This window comes from Balaenoptera borealis, assembly GCF_965194805.1.
Source record: "Balaenoptera borealis genome assembly, chromosome: 3".
NCBI classification, from domain to species: Eukaryota; Metazoa; Chordata; class Mammalia; order Artiodactyla; family Balaenopteridae; genus Balaenoptera; species Balaenoptera borealis.
The window spans coordinates 119,866,972-119,887,284 of NC_138866.1; the positions used below are offsets into that span (position 1 = coordinate 119,866,972).

Sequence of the window (20,313 nt, forward strand, 5' to 3'; positions counted from 1 at the left end):
CCAGAGGGCTCCCTGGGGGTAGTTCAAGTGAGGCAGAGTCCTCTGGACCTTCTGAGACAGCAATCTCTAAAAGTCACAGGCAGCCGGCCCTGCCAGAAACCTGAGAGCTTGTCATCGCCCTCCCCATCACCACCACGCCCTGTAGATCCTGCATCTTCAGTGTATTTGCTTCTCTCCTCATCTCCATGTTCACTGCCATTATCCCAGCCCTTACATCCTGTCCCTTCTTTGCTTAAACTCCTCAGTGGTCCTCTACCTTCTTCAGGATAAAGTCCAAACTCATGGCCTTTAAGACCCTTCACAAGCTAGCACAAATGTACTTTTCTAGTCTCGTTCTCCACCCCCCTGCCCTCCCCACACAGGAATTCTCTACTATGGTCCCCTGTGGCTATCTCTGGAGTGGAATGAACTGGTTGGATCTTACTGTAATTGTCTCTCCCAGACTGTGGGGGCAGGAATGTTGTCTAATTTATCTCAGTCCTTAGATTGAAGGAAAAACACCGCCTCAAACTGAGGATTCCTCCTAACTCCTGGCTCTTCTCTCCCAGACTTTTTCAGAGGTCGGTGCCCCCAGCATCCCAAAAGGAATATCAAAGCTGAGAGCGCCTCCATCACTCAGGCCCCATCTGCCGGGGGTCCACTAAGGACTCACCTTTCTGTGGCTGGTCAGTGAGAGTAGATCAGTAAGGCCGGTTGGCATCCTTGGGCCTCTTTAGCTGGACCTTGAGCCTCTTCATGCCAATCTGAAAGCCATTCATGGCCTGAATAGCTGTCTGGGCACTGGTTGGATTGTCAAAGCTAACAAACCCTGGAGGGTGTGTGCAGAGAGGTTAGCTGGGAACTCTGCATGGCAGGGCCTCTTTTCTCTATGACCAGCCCCTTCTCCTTGCCCCCTCAGGCCAGTTCCATCAATCAGTACTCCTCCACCCTCCAGTGTTTGCACGTGTGCACACACACGGACACATGCTCGTACTTACACGGGCAAGTGGCCTGAGTTTCCTAAACGTGTGATTCTTGGAAGGACAGGAGGTAATTCTGAGTGTGTGTATTGGGGAGGCAGGTAGTGTGTTGGTGGGGTGTTTCCCTGTGTTTCCCTGGCATGGGAAAACTCTCTCTCCACAGCCCCCATTCTGGTCCTCTGAATTGCAGTTGGAGGGGATCTCTGGTCCCAGACCCAGACTCCACCTGCCCTGGCTAGACTCTAAAGCCTAACCTGGTTGAAGATCTACCAGACACCTGACCTTCCCAGGTGAACCTGAAATAGACTTGTTCCTGGTCTGGGCGTAGCCTCATCATTGGTCTGTGACCCTGCTGAGCGCTATACACTCAGTTTCTAGGAATCATTGACTTCCGGAGGTACAGTCTTAGGGTCTGTAAGGAATCTCGAAGTTGGGAGTGGGAGAGGCCTAGGGATGGGGCTCAGCTCACCGAAACACTTGCTCTGGTTGGTGGCTCGATCCACAAAGACTTTGGCAGAGACAACGGCTCCAAAGGGCAGGAATGTCTGGATGAGTTCTGCATCACCAAACTCCTGAGGCAGGTGATAGATGAAGAGGTTACAGCCTTCGGGGCCTGCAGGAACAGGAGCAGGCTGGTTCAGGGGAGGAATCCTGAGTCCAGCCCCACCAGGCCCTGATCTCCAGACCCCTGTCCCTCACCTTCTCTTTGCTGCTGGGGCAGGCCTGAAGGCTGCTGGGGAAAAGTTGTGCTCACTGGGGCATAGGCCGACGGATAGGCTGCTGGAGACAGAGGTGGGAGTGGGCAGTGACCCCCAGGAGCCACCCCCAATCAGGGTCCCATCTGCCTGGCCACCTTTGACCAACTCAGCCAGTCCACAGTAACCCTCACCCCTAGAAAGGTCGTTCTGGGTCCAAGGGTGGGCGAAAGGAGGGTCGGACTCCTCAGAACAGAGCCTAACCCCCCCCCCCAAAATCTCCCTATTACTTTCTGGGGCCCTTCAAACCCCCCAGGCCGCGTAGCGCCAAGTGAAACCTGCGTAGTGGTGCATCCCAGCGTAGGCCTGCTGCAGGGGGTCAGCCACGCCGGGACTCTGGGCTGGGGAGAGAGGGGCGCAAGGCCCACAGTGAAGGTGGGCTGGCTGGCGGGCGGGCGGTCAGGGTAAGGTGAGAACGCAGGGAGTGTGGAGGGAGGCTGTGAGAGGCAGCAGGGAAGGAGGAGGAGTCCCTTCTCAAGGAGGCCAGGCCCTGCCACCCGCCCCCCACCCCGACCCCCGCTCCCCACTCCATTTTGGGGGAGATTTGGGCGGAGCGGGTGGGGGGGCCCACCTGGGTAAGGAGAGAGCCCGTTATTGTAGAGACTGTCCGAGCCAGGTTGCCCGTTGGTCTGGGGGGTCAGGGGGCCGAATCCATTGACCCCGATGGGCGCCGGGAGACCCGGAAGCGTGCTGGGGCCGCCGCCCTGCGGGGAGTTGGCTGCAGGTGGCGAGGAGGTGGGAGAGTCAGGCCGCAGCCCCGCCCCGCCCCGCCCCGCCCCCGCCGCGGTCCCCGCCCCTTGCGCACAGTACCTGCAGCCGGCAAGAGCGGCGCGGCTATCAGGCTGAAGGCCGCCACGTGCTGCATCTGTGCCGCCACTGCGGCCACCGGGCCGAGGCCCGGGCCCTGCGCCGCCGCCAGCAGGGCCGCCTGGTGCTGCAGTATCTTTGGGAGGGAAGAAGGGCGGGTGTGGAGGGCCCAGCGGCGGGCATCTGCCCCGGCGCCCCACCCCGCGCCTGGCTCACCCGCTGCCCGCCCGCGCCCGCCGGGCCAGGCACTTACAGCGGTGGTGTAGGCTCCGCAGGCCCCCAGCGGCAGCGGCGCCGGCTGCAAGGCACCCAGCTGGCCCGCCATCTGCTGCATCCGCCGCAGCGCGCGCTCGCGGTCCGTGTCCGCCAGCTTGACCACGAGGCTGGACGAGGCGCCCTGGGTTAAGGCAGGGGAGGCTGCAAGGACGGGTCTAGACCTCAGCCCCGGCCCTGGGCCGAGGGCCTTGCTCCTCAGGCCCTTTCCCCGGCATGTGGGGAGGAGGAGCCAGTCCCCAGACCCCTGGCCTCACCCCGGGCCCGGCGCCCGCCCTCACCGCCATGGTCCGGCTGCCGTGCAGACTCCGGATGGCCGCCTGAGCTTCGCCTTGACTCCCGAACTTCACAAAGGCACAGCCTGGGGCAGGATAGAGGTGGCTCAGGTCACAGAGGCCAAAGGGTCATGTGGTCCGGAGTGAGGCGGGGTCATCAGGAAATCCAGGGGTCAGCTCAAGTCACCTTTACTGGTGCCATCGGGGCTCCGCAAGACGGTGCACTCCTCGATGTGGCCAAAGGGCTGGAACAGGCGTCTGACGTCCTCCTCACCCTGTTGCTTGCCCAGCATACCCACAAACAGTTTTCGGTCCTCTGGGGACAAATCCAGGAGTCACCTGGGAACCCTAAGACCTCTTGGACTCCCCAGAGTAACAGGAGGAGCCTAGGAAGGTAGTTAACCACGGTCTAGCTCTGGGAAGAGGTGAGTGAGCAGGCCCTACTCACCTGGGGCCACAAGGTTGGGTTTCTTTGAGGGGCAGGATGACCTACAGACAGATCTGGAGGAAAGAAACTCCAGATTTCCATCAGGAAAACCTGGGTCCTGGAACTCATTGCTGCTCTTGTGGGAAGTGATTCAGTCCATATTTTTGGTTGGATAGAGCCCTACATGCATCATTTTATATGTTTGACCTTTCTGTTCTTAGAGTCTGGGAAATGCTATTTTGGACCATTTCAGCCCTATTAAGGGAGGGGAGTCCTCAGAGGAGTCCTTGTATTCATACTGGGTCTGGAGAAGATAAGTACACCCTCCCGATAAGCCTGATGGCAGTGGCTAGAGTCCAGGATTCTGGGTCAAAAAAAAAACAGCACAGAAAGCAGTTGTCTCATTGCACTGCCTCAACCCCAGACCATGAACACTGGAATGATGAATCCCCAACTCTAGCACCCAACTCAACCTGCGTGCCCCTCCCAAAGGCCTAAAGAGAACAGGAAGCTTGGGTTCCTGATCCTCCAACGTTGGCATTTTGCCCACTATGCTTACTGAACTAATGACCCCTTTCCTTACCTCCCTTATTCCCTCACTGAGCTTCCAGGGCCCTCACTGAGCCCTGCTGCCTCCTCTCTGACTTCCCCTGTTTTCCTGCCTTGATCTCTCCCCAGGTGTTCATGCTATGGGAAAACAAGTTCTGCCTATAGACCTGGGTGGCCACCTGAGGATCCTTCCCTGTGTCCACCCTTCCTATGGGAATGGTAGAGATGCCCAGAAAGGGGCCATAAGCTGGGCCCCGTGACCTTGGAGAAAGCTGGAGAGCTGGGGCTGGAAACCAGGGCTTAGCTGCACATCCAGCAAGTCGGGCCTCAGGAGCACTATCCAGGAGTGTGTGGTAGAGGAGCCCAGCCCACAGGTCCTGCTGTCAAAGCCCCTCTCATCTGCACCAAGGTAAGTCTCTGATTTTGAGATGGGGCTTCATCAGCGTAATACAAGTTGGGAGAGAAAGAGTGGGTGGGAATCTGGCTTCAGGCTTCACCTTTGAGATCCTGAAGCCCAAGAAAACCCATCCCAAACTCCTTCACTCTTTGACAAGCTTGGCCAGGCTGATGGGGGTCCTTGGATCCTGAGTGCAAAGGAAACAAGGCTGGTGAAGGTCATAGACTGAAGCCTGGGTGACAGTGAAAAGGAAGAACAGACTGGCCAAAATTAGCAGTGGAGGGAATCTCCAACAAGGCTATGTGTGTGTGTCCATATTTCACCTGGATGGTGTGGGGTTCAGCCTAGGCTGCCCTGGGTACCTTGGTATCTGTCGCCTGCCTGTTAATGCTGTGTCTGTATGGAGGGCAGGGGCTGTGGCTTATATGGGACAGACAGAGTGTGTTTCAGCAGAATCCTGCCCTCTGTCCAGAGGATTACTGCCCAGAAATCCTGACGGGGAAAGGATAGATAATGTACTCGTGGCCAGAATTCCAGTAGAGGTACCAACCTTCTGTGGTAAGAGTACAAACCAGTGGGTGTACTTCACTCCTGGGAGGGTTAGCCACAGAATAGTGCCCTTGGAATGGATCACTGGTTTCCTAACCTTTTAAAACAGCTGTGAAATCCATTGTTCTAACAAAAATATTAGGATGAAGCTCAAAATGTAAGAGAAAAGTAGAACTGCTTGGAAAAGCCAGAAAAGTAAGAGGGGGGCTGGAGTTCCTCTTGCTTCATCTTCCCCTGGTACTCCCTCGAGGGGGCTCCAAGGAAAGTCCTTTGTAAACCACTGACCTAAAAGACAGAGAATAGAATTCCACACGGTGTATGAAGAGGGATCTGAGATCATTCTCTTCAGGAACCTGAGAAGTCAGGAAAGGTCTTTCATGATTCTCTTGACTAATCTGATGGTGGCTTTGCCTTGACATTGGAAGACAGGCCCTATTTGGTCAGGGAATCAAACCCTCTGAGATTGTTATTGTTCTGTGCTATGAAACTAAATTATGCCCACGCATCTACAAGAGGCCCAGGAGGGGCTGGAGAAATTCCTAGGGTCTCCAGAGTCTCAGGGCTTCATGATGCCCTAATTTATAGTGCAGCTGTGACATTGGGTAGGGTCTTCAAGATGGTGACAGCACCTAGGTAAGCTGTAATGCCACATGGAACAGCATCCAGGTAGCCCTAGGTAGGAAGAGAGAGATCATGGCTGAGATGGAGCCCCCCAGGACAGAAAAGAGGTTTGTGTGAACAGTGGTCCAATCCTTCATCTGCTCTTCCTCTTTCTGCTCTTTTCTGATGATGGTGGTCAGTCACAGCTCATGTCACAGACCATGAAATTCTCTGATCCTTCTGTTCCAGTGAGAGTCTCCCAAATTAAGAATTTCCATTTCCATGATAGGGCACTGACTCTATGGTTCTAGATTACTGGGCTGTACAGAACTTGAAATTGAAATGAGGTTGGGCTATGGGCTAATCTCTATGCTGCCCATTTCACAGATATCACCTTGAATCCTGGTGTCCTCTTTGCCACTTTACAGGGACCTTGATGGTGTTTGACAGGAGGATGATCTGGGTCACAGTGAATATAAGCATCAGATGATCCTGAAATGGTGGGATAAATTTCTTACGGGACCTGGTCAAAGAGAATTACAGGCTAGACTCCTGAGAGTAGCCTGCAAATCCACAGCCCTGAAGATTTTGAGGGCTGATGCATGCTCCCAGAGAGATGGAGATGATGGGATATAGCCCAGAAAATGCAATATCCTGTAGGTCAAACTATACCAGTTTGGTAGAAAGAGGATTCTGTAAGAGGTAGGTCGGAAATGTCTGAATAAAATCATTCCATGAGTGGTGGGCGGGTCCCTAGAAAGATGGAAATTCAAACTGGGAGGCTCAACTTTCCTGGAGTGGATGGAATTGGAAGATAGCATCAGTGTGGAGTTGAGACTTAGTTGGAAAGACACACAGTTGAACGGTGTAACTGCATTTTCATGATGGCCACCTATGTGTACTCCTTGCTCTTCTACCAAATGCTTTTTTGACCCCAAACCAAGTTGTTTGGACCCTAGAGGTTCATCTCCATAAAGCTGTCTTGCCCAGCTGGTCATACAGGGATTCTTATGTAGCAAATGATGGGGTTGGAAGCCCAGAGTCAGAGTTAGTCCACTCCATCTTCTTCAGGAAAGGTATCAAGATGCTGTTCTAGAAAGAAGGCTCTGCCCAAGTTGGCCCAAAGGAGTCCCAAGTTTCTGGCTTCTAAGCCCCTCACAGCCACTCACTTCCATGTTGGTGGGATATCATGATTGTAGAAACAGTGCAGGGACAAGATTTCAGCATTGGGGTACCAACCATCTGACACATCCTAAAATTACCAGTCCACCTTTCCATCCAAATACCAACCCAGGAGATCCTATTGATGGCAGCATTTGATGCTCTGACGTTCTCAGTGATTATTTCAGCATAAGGAGCCAAGGAAGACTAGGAACTGAGTGAAGGAAATATCCAGGGGAAACAAAGTCTCCTGATCAGATCTGATGAGTATCAAGGAGAGCTTTAATTCCAAAAGAAAACTATTAGAACTAAGAAACAAATTCAGCAAAGTTCTCCTATTAAAAAAATCAACAGGGACTTCCGTGGTGGCGCAGTGGTTAAGAATCCGCCTGCCAATGCAGGGGACATGGGTTTGAGTCCTGGCCCGGGAAGATTCCACCTGCCGCAGAGCAACTAAGCCTGTGTGCCACAACTACTGAGCTTGCACTCTAGAGCTCACGAGCCACAACTGCTGAAGCCCGTGCATGTAGAGCCCATGCTCCTCAACAAGAGAAGCCACTGCAACGAGAAGCCCGCGCATCACAACAAAGAGTAGCCCCCACTCGCCGCAACTAGAAAAGCCTGCGCACAGCAACGAAGACCCAACGCAACCAAAAATTAAAAATATAAATAAATAAACAAATTTATTAAAAAAAAAAAAGAATCCACCTGCTAATGCAGGGGACGTGGGTTCGAGCCCTGGTCTGGGAAGATCCCACATGCCGTGGAGCAGCTAAGCCCGTGCGCCACAACTACTGAGCCTGCACTCTAGAGCCCGTGAGCCACAATTACTGAGCCTGCATGCCAGAACTACTGAAGGCCGCGGGCCTAGAGCCGTGCTCCACAGCAAAAGAAGCCACCGTAATGAGAAGCCCGCGCACCATAACGAAGAGTAGCCCCCGCTCACTGCAACTAGAGAAAGCCTGCACACAGCAACAGAGACCCAATGCAGCCAAAAATAAATAAATAAATAAATAAATAAATTTATTTATTTATTTTAAAAAATCAACAAAAAAATCAGTTGTGTTTCTACAGACTAGCAATGAACAATCTGAAAATGAAATTAAGAAAACTATTCCACTTAGCATCAAAAAGAGTAAAATACTTAGGAATAAATTTAAACAAGGCCGCAAAAGAGTTGTATCCTGAAAACTACAAAATATTGCTGAAGAAAACTGAAGAAGACGCAAATAAATGGAAGACATCCTATGTTCATGAATTGAAAGACTTAATGTTGTTAGATGTCAGTACTACCCAAAGCAATCTACAGATTTAATGCAATACCTATCAAAATTTCAGTAGCATTTTCTTAAGAAACAGAAAAATCAATCCTAAAATTCATATGGGATCTCAAGAGATCCTGAATAGCCAAATAATCTTGGGGGAAAAAAGAATTTTGGAGGTCTCAGACTATCTGATTTCAAAACTTATTACAAAGCTACAGTAATCAAAGTGTGGTACTGGCATAAAGAGAGACATTTAGACCAATGGAGTAGAATAGAAAGGCCAGAAATAAGCCCTCACATATATGGTCAAATGATTTTCGACAAGAGTGCCAGTCTTTTAAACAAATGTTGCTAAGAAAGCTGGACATCTACATACAAAAGAATGAAGTTGGACCCTTACATCGTACTGTATACAAAAATTAAATGAAAATGGATCAAAGATAAACATAAATGCTAAAACTACAAAACTCCTAGAAGAAACAGCTTCATGACCTTGCATTTGGCAGTGATTCCTTGGATATGACACCAAAAGCACAGGCAACAAAAGTAAGAATAGAAATTTTAGAGTACATCAAATTTTAAAACTACTGTGCATCAAAGGACACAACCAGAGTGAAAAGGCAACCTACAGAATGGGAGAAAATATTTGCAAACCATATATCTGATAAAAGTTTAATATCCAGAATATATAAAGAGCTCCTATGACTCAACAACAACAAAAATAATTCAATTTTTAAAAATGAGCAAAAGATCTGAATAGATAGTTCTCCAAAGAAGATATACAATGACCAACAAATATATGAAAAGATGCTCAAAATCATTAATAATCAAGAAAGTGCAAATCAAAACTACGAGATATCAACTGACACCCATCAGGATGACTGCTATTAAAAAAAGGGGGGGGGGAGGAAATAAGTGTTGGCAAGGATGTGGAGAAATTATGTATGTATGTGCACTAATGTAGAATGGTACAAGCTGCTGTGGAAAACAGTACGGCGGTTCCTCAAAAAATTAAAAATAGAATTACCATATTATCCAGCAATACCAGTTCTGGGTATATATCCAAAAGAATTGAAAGCAGTCTCAAAGAGATATTTGTACACTCATGTTCACATTAGTATTATCCACAATAGTCAAAAGGTAGAAGCAACCTAAATGTCTATCAACCAATGAATGGATAAACAAAATATGGTATATATTGTACAATGGAATATCATTCAGCTTTTAAAAGGAAGGAGAAATCTAAAAAAAAAAAATGGTTCTGAAGAACCTAGGGGCAGGACAGGGATAAAGACACAGACGTAGAGAATGGACTTGAGGACACGGGGAGGGGGAAGGGTAATCTGGGACGAAGTGAGAGAGTGGCATGGACATATATACACTACCAAAGGTAAAATAGATAGCTAGTAGGAAGCAGCCACATAGCACAGGGAGATCAGCTCGGTGCTTTGTCACGACCTAGAGGGGTGGGATAGGGAGGGTGGGAGGGAGACGCAAGAGGGAGGAGATATGGGGATATATGTATATGTATAGCTGATTCACTTTTTTGTAAAGCAGAAACTAACACACCATTGTAAAGCAATTATACTCCAATAAAGACGTTAAAAAAAAAAAAAAAAAGGAAGGAGATTCTGACACATGCTGCAACATGGATGAAACTTGAGGACATTATGCTAAGTGATATAAGCCAGTCACAAAAAGACAGTTGCTAGGGTCTGGAGGGAGGGAGAAATGGAGAGTTGTTGGTTAATGGGTACAGACTTTGAGTTTTGTAAGATGAAAAAGTTCTGGAGGTTGCACAGCAATGTGAGTACTGCTAACAGTATTGAACTGTACTCTTAAAAATGGTAAAGACAGTAAAGATTATGTTATGTCTGTTTTACCCCAATTAAAAAAAAATACAGTGAAGGAGGAGGCCTGAAAAATAGGGACTTAGATTAAGAAAGAACAGAGACTCCACTGTTCCTTCATCCTGATCCAGGAGAGCCAGGAGGCGAGTAAGAAAGGTAGACCAAGCCTGGGCTTTCAGGTTCCCTTAAGAGAGAAGATCTCAGCCTCCGGAGATGCATTTTTCTTTTGTGGGCTATACACTTGTACCTGAAGGGCTTGTCAGAGGTTCAGCCATAGCCATGGCCTAAAAGTGTTACAACAATTAGCTTTGGGTGATCCACTCTGAGTCAAACTGAAGGAAAGCACCACTCTTTTCCTTCGGAGGTAAAATGCATTTCAGGAAGTGAAACATTAACTTGACATTACCAGGTCTTATGCAGTACTGTGAGCCTTATCTAGTCAGGTTTTAGTTGGAAGAATACTTTTTAGAATTAAATCAGTGTGAGGATCAAAGACAGATATGAGTGTCAACTGACTAATAGAACAGTTGTTGCTAAGATCCGTGTCTGATTCAGGCCAGAGAATATGTCCCAGTATTAAGAAATTCTGAAAATTCTAGCTCAAAGTTTAACTTTAACTTAAAGTTTGGTTGTTAAACACTGAATAGAATAGAATCCTAGAAAAAAAAATTGGAAAAGATGGCTTACTTAGTTTGATAGTAATATATGTTTATTACTCAAAATCCAGGCTGATATTTAAACAAACCCTTGCAAATTCAGGCAGAAATTAAACAATTATAGGATGGTTATAGGAGGGTTGATGTGATGACAGATAATTGGCTTTTGAGTTAAACCAAATGTGAAGATTAAAAAACAGAGGCATTACCTCAGAGAAAGTTTTAAATTTTAAAGTAAAAAAAAAAAACCCTTAAAGTGAAAAGATTGCATGGATTTATTACTTAAACTATTTCTGTACCGTAAGCATCTTGGATCTGTAAATATTTGCTAAGTAAAAAATACAGCCAAGTTGGGGAAAGAGCAATCACAATTGTGACTTATGAATTTATTGATTTTATGTTATAAAATTTGAAAGATAGGAAAGAAAATACAGTAGTTCAGTGATTTTGAAGATATTGCCTTAGAACTAAAAAATACTTTCCCTATATGATTGGTACTTACAGTTCAACTTATTTTTAGTGTTTCCATAGTAGAGATAATCTAAGCTAGGAAAAATCAACCACAGTCTCCATGCTGAAGAGCAGATAAAATAGATCTATTTAGTTACCATTGTCTGAGGGATTTAGGGATCCCTAGCTCTGACCTCATGTAATTTGAGGTTAATTTAACAATTTGAAATACATGAACTTTGAATTTTCATTCAGGCAAACATTTTAATGTTCACATTCAATTAAACACAAATGCTGAGGGAAAAGTTTTTGGCACTATGTATATTTAATTAGGAATGGGCACCTTGGGCTTCCCTGGTGGCGCAGTGGTTAAGGATCCACCTGCCAATGCAGGGGACATGGGTTCGAGCCCTGGTCTGGGAAGATCTCACATGCCGCGGAGCAACTAAGCCCGTGAGCCACAACTACTGAAGCCCGCGTGCCTAGAGCCCGTGCTCCGCAACAAGAGAAGCCACCGCAGTGAAAAGCCCGCGCACCGCAACGAAGAGTAGCCCCCGCTCACCACAACCAGAGAAAGCCCGCGCACAGCAACAAAGACCCAATGCAGCCAAAAATAAATAAATAAAATAAATAAATGTATAAAAAAAAAAAGAAATGGGCGCCTTTAGTATATTATGAGATAATTTCCTTTTGGAAAATTAGATTAATTTTCCTTTAAGAGTGTACTGTTCAAAGGACTTCCCCTGGTGGCGCGGTGGTTAAGAATCTGCCTGCCAATGCAGGGGACACGGATTCGAGCCCTGGTCGGGGAAGATACCACATGCCACGGAGCAACTAAGCCCGTGCGCCACAACTACTGAGCCTGCGCTCTAGAGCCCACATGCCACAACTACTGAGCCCACGTGCCACAGCTACTGAAGCCTGCGTGCCTAAAGCCCATGCTCCGCAACAAGAGAAGCCACCACAATGAGAAGCCCGCGCACCGCAACGAAGAGTAGCCCCCACTCGCCACGACTAGAGAAAGCCCGCACACAGCAACGAAGACCCAACGCAGCCAAAAATAAATAAATAAATTTATTGAAAAAAAAAAAAAAAAAAGAGTGTACTGTTCAATGCCACAGGATGTAAAATATAGGCACAGAGCATGGAGTATATGAACAGTGTGGGACTTGACTGCAGAATTTATGGGAACTGGGATACATTAAACATATGTATAAATATATATGTATAAACATACACATAGGGCTGGCATACATTAAAAGGCTACTATAATATAGTCCATGAAGACTTGGATGCACTCTGAGTGCCACCAAGGCTACGAGGGATGACCATGAAAGAAGAGGACCCCAGACCTTCTATCGGGCAGATCTTGTGTTGCTACTATTATTGCATTGTAAGCATTGAATGTGCAAGTGTTACCAGTAACTTCTAAAAGTAATGCAACATACAGTGTGTTTAAAATATAGGTTATTTCGAAGTGCCTACGAGGGGACTCCAAGTCAGACGGGGAAAGTCAGAGATGGCTTTGCCCTCAGAGCCTCTGTTTCCTTATTTGGAAGCTTGGAGGAAATAGCTCTTCCTGCCCTACCTACTCTAGAAGCTTGTGGGGGGAATCAAGTTCATGAGACTATCTGTGACCTGTAGAGCATGGTTATACAGAGAGTCTTATGATCTTTCAGATTTAGAAGGAGCCGTTTGGTCTCTAGGAACAAATGGGTGGTTTTAAGAACAATGATGTTGTAGGTAATGTTATAGCGGGAAGAAGACAGGATGTCTCTGTATCTTTCCAAGGTGTTATGAAAAATGTTTTTATAAATTTGCTTTAAACATTTTTTTCAATGAAAACAATTTTACTTCTATTCAGGCTCTCCCCTGCTGTGCTAACACTTTGATTTCTACAACATTGGCTGGAAGTGAAAATAAAACAGACCTATAATAAAAGTTATAAGAAAATAAAATAAAAAATAGGTTATTTCAACCACAAACCTCATGTCTAGTGATTAAAAATAAGAGTAATACTACTCTGTTGCATTGGCATGAAAATTCAAGAGATAGAATGTAAAGTAACTATTTTTGTCAAAAAGCTCATGCATGTGTACATGATAGAATACTCCTGTATGGCAGATGGGAAAGAAAATGGCAGTCTTTGGACCAAAGAAGCAAACCTGATAGGTTTAGTTAGGCTGTCACAATGCTGGCCCACTTTTAAAAATTGAATTAGTTGCCAACATTTAATATAATTAAAACAGAAAACTTTCATTACGTCATGACAGTCTCACCCATTTAGGGTTACTTACCTGGCTCCTATAGCATTTGAGTTAGTGATCCCTGTTTTATGGGAAGAAAAATCTAATAATCCCTTCCAGAAAAAAATGGCAAAATTTTGGAAGATTACATTTGCCTTGATACCCCCTTGATTATGTCTGCATTGATACCAGTATTTTTGTAAGATGTAAAAATCATTATTAATCAACTGTAAACAAAGGATTTAATTTCAAGAATAATTTTAAAATATGCAAGCTTAAAGGCTTAACTGTATCAGGGCAGCTGTGACCATTAACTCTGAAGGTTTATAGAATGTTTGGGATAACAGAGATGAGACTTGAATGGGACAAGCTGTCCTACATTGGTGTCAAATGTTACATTTCAAAACCAAATTCAATACCATTTTAAAAGTTGAGTTTCTAAAGCATTAATTTGTGTTAAAATTCAGCAGAGAGCTGAACTCACTTTTGAAGAGATATATAATAGCATTGAAGAGAAGAAACACATTTTGATTAGTATCTAACACAGATCAGTTGGTAGTAAAATGCTTGTAAATTGTAAAGACCCAACTGTTTTGCAAGACTTAGTACATATGTCTCCTCTCTCCCAAATGTGTATCAGGGAACATTTGGTGACTTAGAGTGGGAACACGAAAGAATTGAGAGATCTGGTCATCCAAAACTGCAAGAAGGATTATCCATGCCTTGGGAGTATATGCTCTTTAAAAGCCATCACTTAAGCAATGTAAAGCAATTATACTCCAATAAAGATGTTAAGAGAAAAAAAAAAAAGCTGTCACTTGTCAAGAAATAGCTATGTTATACATAACTACTAAAATTATGAATTCTACTGCCAGGCAGACCTCTTTTCAGCTAGATTTTCTTTTCCTGCTCTCTTGAGCTGCTTGGAATCTGAACAGGTGTAGAGGTGAAATGCCATATGTACAGAATGTGTCAATGATATTACACCTGAAAAACTTGTACAAAAACGGGGAAGCAAATGATAAAACTCATGCTGATGCCACTGCTGGGAGCCCAGATGACCAAGACATCTGGACTAGGCTAAGCAGAAGCATAATCGGCGTGGAGGCCTCCTTTGGGCAGTGGCCCTCACCCTGGCAAGGGGTGTTGGACTCCAAGCAGCGAGTGTGGCCCCAGCATCCTGGATTTAGTTCCTGAACCAGACTCCAAGTTGCACTATGTTCTTCTGAGCTCTGTACCTGCTCTTCCCTCTGCCTGAAATACTTGCTCCCTTGCTTCTCCTTTTTCTATTTGACGACTTCTTGTTCATCCTTGAGATCTCAGCTTAAATATTACCACCTCTGGGAGCCCACCTTGACCTCCCAGACTAAGGTGCCCCATGTTCTCCCCAATGCTTTTCAATCCCCCAGGACTTGGAAAGCATTGATCACACTGGATGATAGCTTTGTTTTACTGTTTATATCCCCTTGTAGCTCCAGAGCTCCATGAGGCCAGGTGCCAGGTCTGCCTTGAATTCCTAGTGTGGAGTAAGTTACTCAAAAGATATGCGTTGGATGGTTGAACAAACTACAGCCCAACCTGTCTGCTTCTTAGCTCACTCAAGTACTCTCAGGTGACCTCTCAGCTGTCTAGTGTTTGTGGGCAGGGCTGAGAAGATGGCCAAAATTGGCCCTGATGCCTAACAGTTTCCCAAGAGGCAGAAATTCTTGGGACAAGTGAACCAGAGGTTTGATATGCAGCCTGGAACTTCTCAAAAACCAGTCTGGAAAGAATGAGATGGAAAAGGAGGATGTGTGTTTGGAGAAGAGGGAGGAAGCTTGGAAATACCTCCTCAAGACAAAGTGGGATGACAACATCTTGACCAGAAGTGGAGAATCAAAGACCAAAGATCAGAAAATCTAAAAGGAGGAAGAATGGACTTCTTGGAGGAAAGAACTCCACAATGGAACTATGAAGCTACTAGAGTCCCTTGTAGGTGTGGACACTGAGCCTGAAGTCTGAGAGGATGTGCAGAATTATTAGGAGTCAATAAATGTCTGTCAGTTGGGTTCCATTCTCTCCCTGATCTTGGGCAGCTTCTTTTACCTAATAAAAAGCCATGGCTGACCTCCCTAAGGTGGGGAGAGAGTCTTATTTAAGAGAGAGTCAGCAAATGTCAGGGAGGGCTCCAGGCAGATTTCTTGGAATGATTTAACACCCAAGGGCAAGAAAGACACCAAGAACTGACACCAGAAGCTAGTATTGCTTTTTCCAGCATGGAAGTCGGCCAGAACTCGGCTGGTTGTCAAAAAGCACAGGCTCAGATGGACCTAGAGTCTGTCATACAGAGTGAAGTAAGTCAGAAAGAGAAAAACAAATACTGTATGCTAACACATATATATGGAATCTAAAAAAATTGTACTGATGAACCTAGTGGCAGGGCAGGAATAAAGATGCAGACGTAGAGAACGGACTTGAGGACACAGGGTGGGGGAAGGATAAGCTGGGACAAAGTGAGAGAGTGGCATGGACATATATACACTACCAAACGTAAAATAGATAGCTAGTGGGAAGCTGCTGCGTAACACAGGGAAATCAGCTCCGTGCTTTGTGACGACCTAGAGGGGTGGGACAAGGAGGGTGGGAGGGAGACGCAAGAGGGAAGGGATATGGGGATATATGTATACATATAGCTGATTCACTTTGTTGTACAGCAGAAACCAACACAACATTGTAAAGCAATTATACTCTAATAAAGATTAAAAAAAAAAGCACAGGCTCTCAAGCCCTCCTGTTCTTAAGGAGCATTAGTCTTTCTGCACTAGGAAACAGTGCAGCTAAAAAAAAACTTTTGAAGACTTTCCATGGTCCTCAGCATAGAGTTCAGTTCCTTAATATGGCCTACAAAATCTGTCTTACCAGCCTCATCTTTTTCCCAAGGCAACTGAAATGAAGGAATGAGTGGCTCCAACCCAGACTGGACTGAGTTCTCTGTAATCAGAAGATCTGGAAAAGGAAAATAACTCTAACCTGGTTCTTCAAACAAACCTGGAAGTTCCACCTGTGAAAACAGGAATGAACTCTCTCCAGGGGCAAGGTGGCAAGAACTCCCTTCCTCTATGTCCAGCCTCTATTTCCTGCCTCTTCTGGGTCTGGGGATGCTGGGACCCCATCCCTCCTCAGTCTGACCTGGGATGGCTGAGCTGTCTGGTGCTAAGTAATCTGGTCCCTCCCTACTTGCCCCCCTTACCCAGGGAGGCTCTAGTAATAAACCCTAGGTAGGCCTGACTCCAGAAGTGGGCCCACCGTCCCCGACACGGATGATACCCTGCGATTCGGCAGGCAGGCAAGTTACCTCCTCGGCCCTCACTGGCAGCCGGCTTCACTTGGATGGGACGATTCATCTGAAAGACATCGGACCAACACACCTAGTCAGCGTGACTGCCTGGCCCTGCCCCGGCTTCTCCACCCCTGGACTCCTCAGGATCTAATCCCTCACCCCTTTGAACTCTACACCCCACCACTCTCACACAGGGATTATAGATTTTCTCCAAGATTCCTCCCTTAAAGGCAGGAATTTAGAAGGTGCTGAAGCCTGAAGGATTAGGCGATAGGAAGTTCAGGGGCAAGCAGAGGAGGGACTGTGGAGGTCAAAGAGATTCTCCTGCCTTGGCTCTGTGTAGGGACCATGTGCGGCCTGTCCCTCTGGCTCCTGGACTTCCTTAAAGGCTTTGGGTGCGAGGAATTGGGTAGGAGGGCAGATTTGTGTTCTGTGTGTAAAACTGAGAATATACTTCTCTGTGTCACTTAGATTAAACAATCTGGGAATCAGATTTAGGGCTATCTACCCCCAACCCTGCCATTTAATGGTTGTATGACTTCGAGTAAGCCATCCTCTCTCAGATTCAACTTGTCAAATGAGAAAAACCTTCCCCAAGCTTCTAGGTCACCATAGTTTCTACCCTCACCCTCTCAGTCCCCTCCCTGGGACCCCTTCCCCTGAGGATGCTGGAGTTCTCCAGGGCACCCTCCTTGGCCCTACTCATCCCACTCTTCCCTTTCTTCCTGGCTAATCTCATCCACACGCACAGCCTCAGCTCCTGTCCCCACAGTGATGACTCAGAGCCCTGCGTCTCCAGCCTGTACCTCCCTCCTGAGCTTCAGACCCATGTGCCCAGCTTCTTGCCAGACACCCCGCCTAGAAAGTCCACTGGCACCTTCCACTCAACACACCCAAACCAGAGCTCATCTTTTTGCCCAAACCTGATCCTTCCAGTCATCCAGGCTATAAACCTGGAAAGCAGCTTGACTCCTCCCTCCATACCCTCCCCCACCAACCAATTTCACCTTCTAATTCAGGGGTTCCCTGATCAGGGGTAGATAAGAATCACCTGGGAACCATATCAGACTCTTAAGTTGCGGGATTGTATAATTTGTAAACGCTCCTAGGTGATTTCGATATATACCCCACCCACTCCCATCCCCCAACCACCCTGAGAGAATTCATGATTGAATCCCCATCTCACCTTCCTCTCATGGGTGTTGTGGGGATCACGTGACATAATGGGGACGCAAAAGGTCTTTGTAAACAGCCAAGAGCTGGGTGCATAGGATGTGAGGAATTATTGTTGGGGGGCAGACAGCTGAGTGCCGGAAGGAAAGAACAGCAGCCTTCCTGTTCATGGAGGAAGGGGTACTGATGGCCATCTGGCCTGAGAAGGTGATGATCTGACCCCCTCCCCTCAGGAAATGCAATGCTTCTGCACCAATCAGGGGCCACTCCATCCCCTACCAGTGTGCTCGTTGCCGAGACAACAGGCAGCTTCCTGTTACCATAGCCACAAGTGCTACCTAGTAACCATAGTAACGCCCTGGCAGTCACAGTTGAGCAATTTCCTTTGGATCAAATTTGGGGGAGGGGGAGTGGGGAGGGCTTAAAAAAAAAAAAGGAAAGGAAAGGAAAACAGGCCAAGCCTGAACCAGCGCAATCCCCCTCCCACCCAGGGCTCAGGTTCTTATGCGCTCTTACACACCCACCCGCTGGTGGTGGAGCACCTGCAGTGTACCAGGCTGTGGGTGAGGGCCGAGACACCGACAGGACTCGGGCTGCAGTCTAGAGGGGTGACAGATCAATCCAAGGAGATCAGGGCGAGCTGGACAGGTCTGGACTGGCCTGGACCAGGGACCAGGAGGACAGGACCCGTCCCTGGGCATGGCCACCTGTGACTGTGGAGGAGAGACCAAGAGACAGAGCCATGGAGAGCAGAGACACAGGGAGAGATGAAGAGACATAGGAAGACAGAAATGATGAGAGAGTAAGACAGACCTACACAGGGGCAAGGAAAGAGAGAAATACTGGGGGAGATGGGAAGGAAATGAGGGGATAAGGGGTCAGGAAAGGGGGGTGCAGGAAAGGTAGGGAGGAGTGTGGCAGAAGGGTAGAAGCCTGGGGTAGGGGGCAGTGAGGGTGAGCAAGACCATCCTTATTTTATTAGTTCTTAAATAGATCCTAAGAATTTCTCGCTGGAGCCTAGAGTGACGAGCACATGTAACAGCAGTGGTTTCCATGGCAGCTGCCTCCCCGGCTGGGTTTCTGGGGAGATGGAGCTCATCGGTGCCCTGGAGGATGTCCCTTTTCCCCCTCCCCCTCTCCACCACTGTTTGATGGAGAGTGGGCATTAGGTGGTACATACATGTCCCACGTGGATCTGGCAGAGTCCAGGTCTTGGAGGCTGGGCACCTAGACTTTCCACCACTCGGGCATGTTGCCAGTATGTCCAGAACTCTGTGAAGAGCCCTGGGCTGGGCCCTTCAGGGGAGACAGCGATGACCCTAGGACCCTGTCCTCAAAGGCGTATAGAGGGGAAGATAATGCCACCATTTCCAGAGAGCCCATGATGTGCCAGGCCCTTCCTGGGGCACTTTACATACATTGTCTCTAAATTCCTTCCAACCACTCTGCAAGATAGTGCCATTGTTCCCATAGTATAGATGAGAAAGCTGAGGCTGAGGGGGGTTAAATCACTTGTCCAAGATCATATGGTGGGTAAGTGGTTGAGCTGGGATTTGCCTCCAGGTCTGCCTGACACTGAAGTCCATGATTTTTGCATTGTGTCACTCAGCTCCGTTCTTAAGACATGAACACAAATAAGGAGGCACAGAGGGACCAGGACCTTGGGAGGCGTGCAAGGTAAAGTGCTGTGGGAGAGGCTGACTCCAGCTGGAGAGGCTGGCTCAGGGAAAGTTTCATGGGGGAGGCAGGGTTTGAGCTGGGTCTTGCAGCACGGGGGTCATTTGGGCCATGTGGAGATCGTGGGAGAGGCGGGGCTGGAGGCTGAACACTCCAGGTGGCTGGGGTACGGAGAGGGAGATGCAATCTGAAGGAGCAAGGGTTTTCTGGTGGGCACCTGACACCGAGGGAGCTAGGGTCGTACATATTGCTGCCAAGTCAGATGGACGTGGGTTTAAATCCTGGTTCCATCACTGACAACTTCCTTAAGGTCTCTGAGCCTCAGTATGCACATTAGTAAAAGGGACTCAGGATCCCACCTTGAAGGGGTGTGGCGAAAATGACAAAGGCAAGATCTTAGTAGGTGCACCAGATGTAATAAATTTTTTGTTTGTTTGTATTTGTTCATGTGAGTTTTAAATGGAAGGATATGAAATTGAAGGGTAGGCAGGGGCCAGATCAGGGCAGGTTGTGAAAACCATGACAAGGAACTTTGACTTTGTTGTATTTCAAAGGCAATAGGGATCCAGGGAAGGATATTAAGTAGGGGAGGGATCTGTCTTATGAAGGATCCTATGAGCTGTCATTATGCAGAGAAAGGATTGGAAAGGGAAAGATTAGAGGCAGGAGGATCAGTGATACAGGTAAGGGGTGAGGGTGACCTGGACTAGGGCAGAAGGAAATGGACAGATTCAGGAGATGTTCAGGAAGAATCAACTGGACTAAAGTTCTATTGGATGTGGGGACTGAGGGAGAGGAGGGAATTTTGGCTGACTCTCAGGCTTATGGCTTAGGTGTTGGGGAAGTTGGTAGTTTGGGAGCTAGGAGGTGCAGGGGAAGTCCTCAGGGGAGGAGCCCAAGATGGTGATGACAGAGTTGGGAAGAG

At 47.5% G+C, this 20,313-nt stretch overlaps 1 protein-coding gene across 4 annotated transcripts in view; it reads right to left on the reverse strand.

Moving 5' to 3' along the window:
* The window catches only part of CELF6 (CUGBP Elav-like family member 6), a 41,470-nt gene that overhangs the window by 11,850 nt on the left and 9,307 nt on the right, over positions 1–20,313 (reverse strand). The window contains exons 3-12 of one of the 4 annotated variants that reach the window (XM_082383597.1): positions 16,554–16,602; positions 3,257–3,385; positions 3,076–3,155; positions 2,775–2,918; positions 2,525–2,657; positions 2,286–2,432; positions 1,993–2,055; positions 1,659–1,739; positions 1,429–1,572; positions 653–743 (exon numbers count right to left, since the gene is read on the reverse strand). In XM_082383597.1, coding sequence (XP_082239723.1) covers positions 667–743; positions 1,429–1,572; positions 1,659–1,739; positions 1,993–2,055; positions 2,286–2,432; positions 2,525–2,657; positions 2,775–2,918; positions 3,076–3,155; positions 3,257–3,385; positions 16,554–16,602 — 1,047 coding nt within the window. In that variant the 3' untranslated portion in view covers positions 653–666. Of the gene's footprint in view, positions 1–652; positions 809–1,428; positions 1,573–1,658; positions 1,740–1,992; positions 2,056–2,285; positions 2,433–2,524; positions 2,658–2,774; positions 2,919–3,075; positions 3,156–3,256; positions 3,386–16,553; positions 16,603–20,313 lie in introns of all 4 variants that reach the window. The other 3 variants (XM_082383596.1, XM_082383598.1, XM_082383599.1) reach the window with 3 other exon arrangements.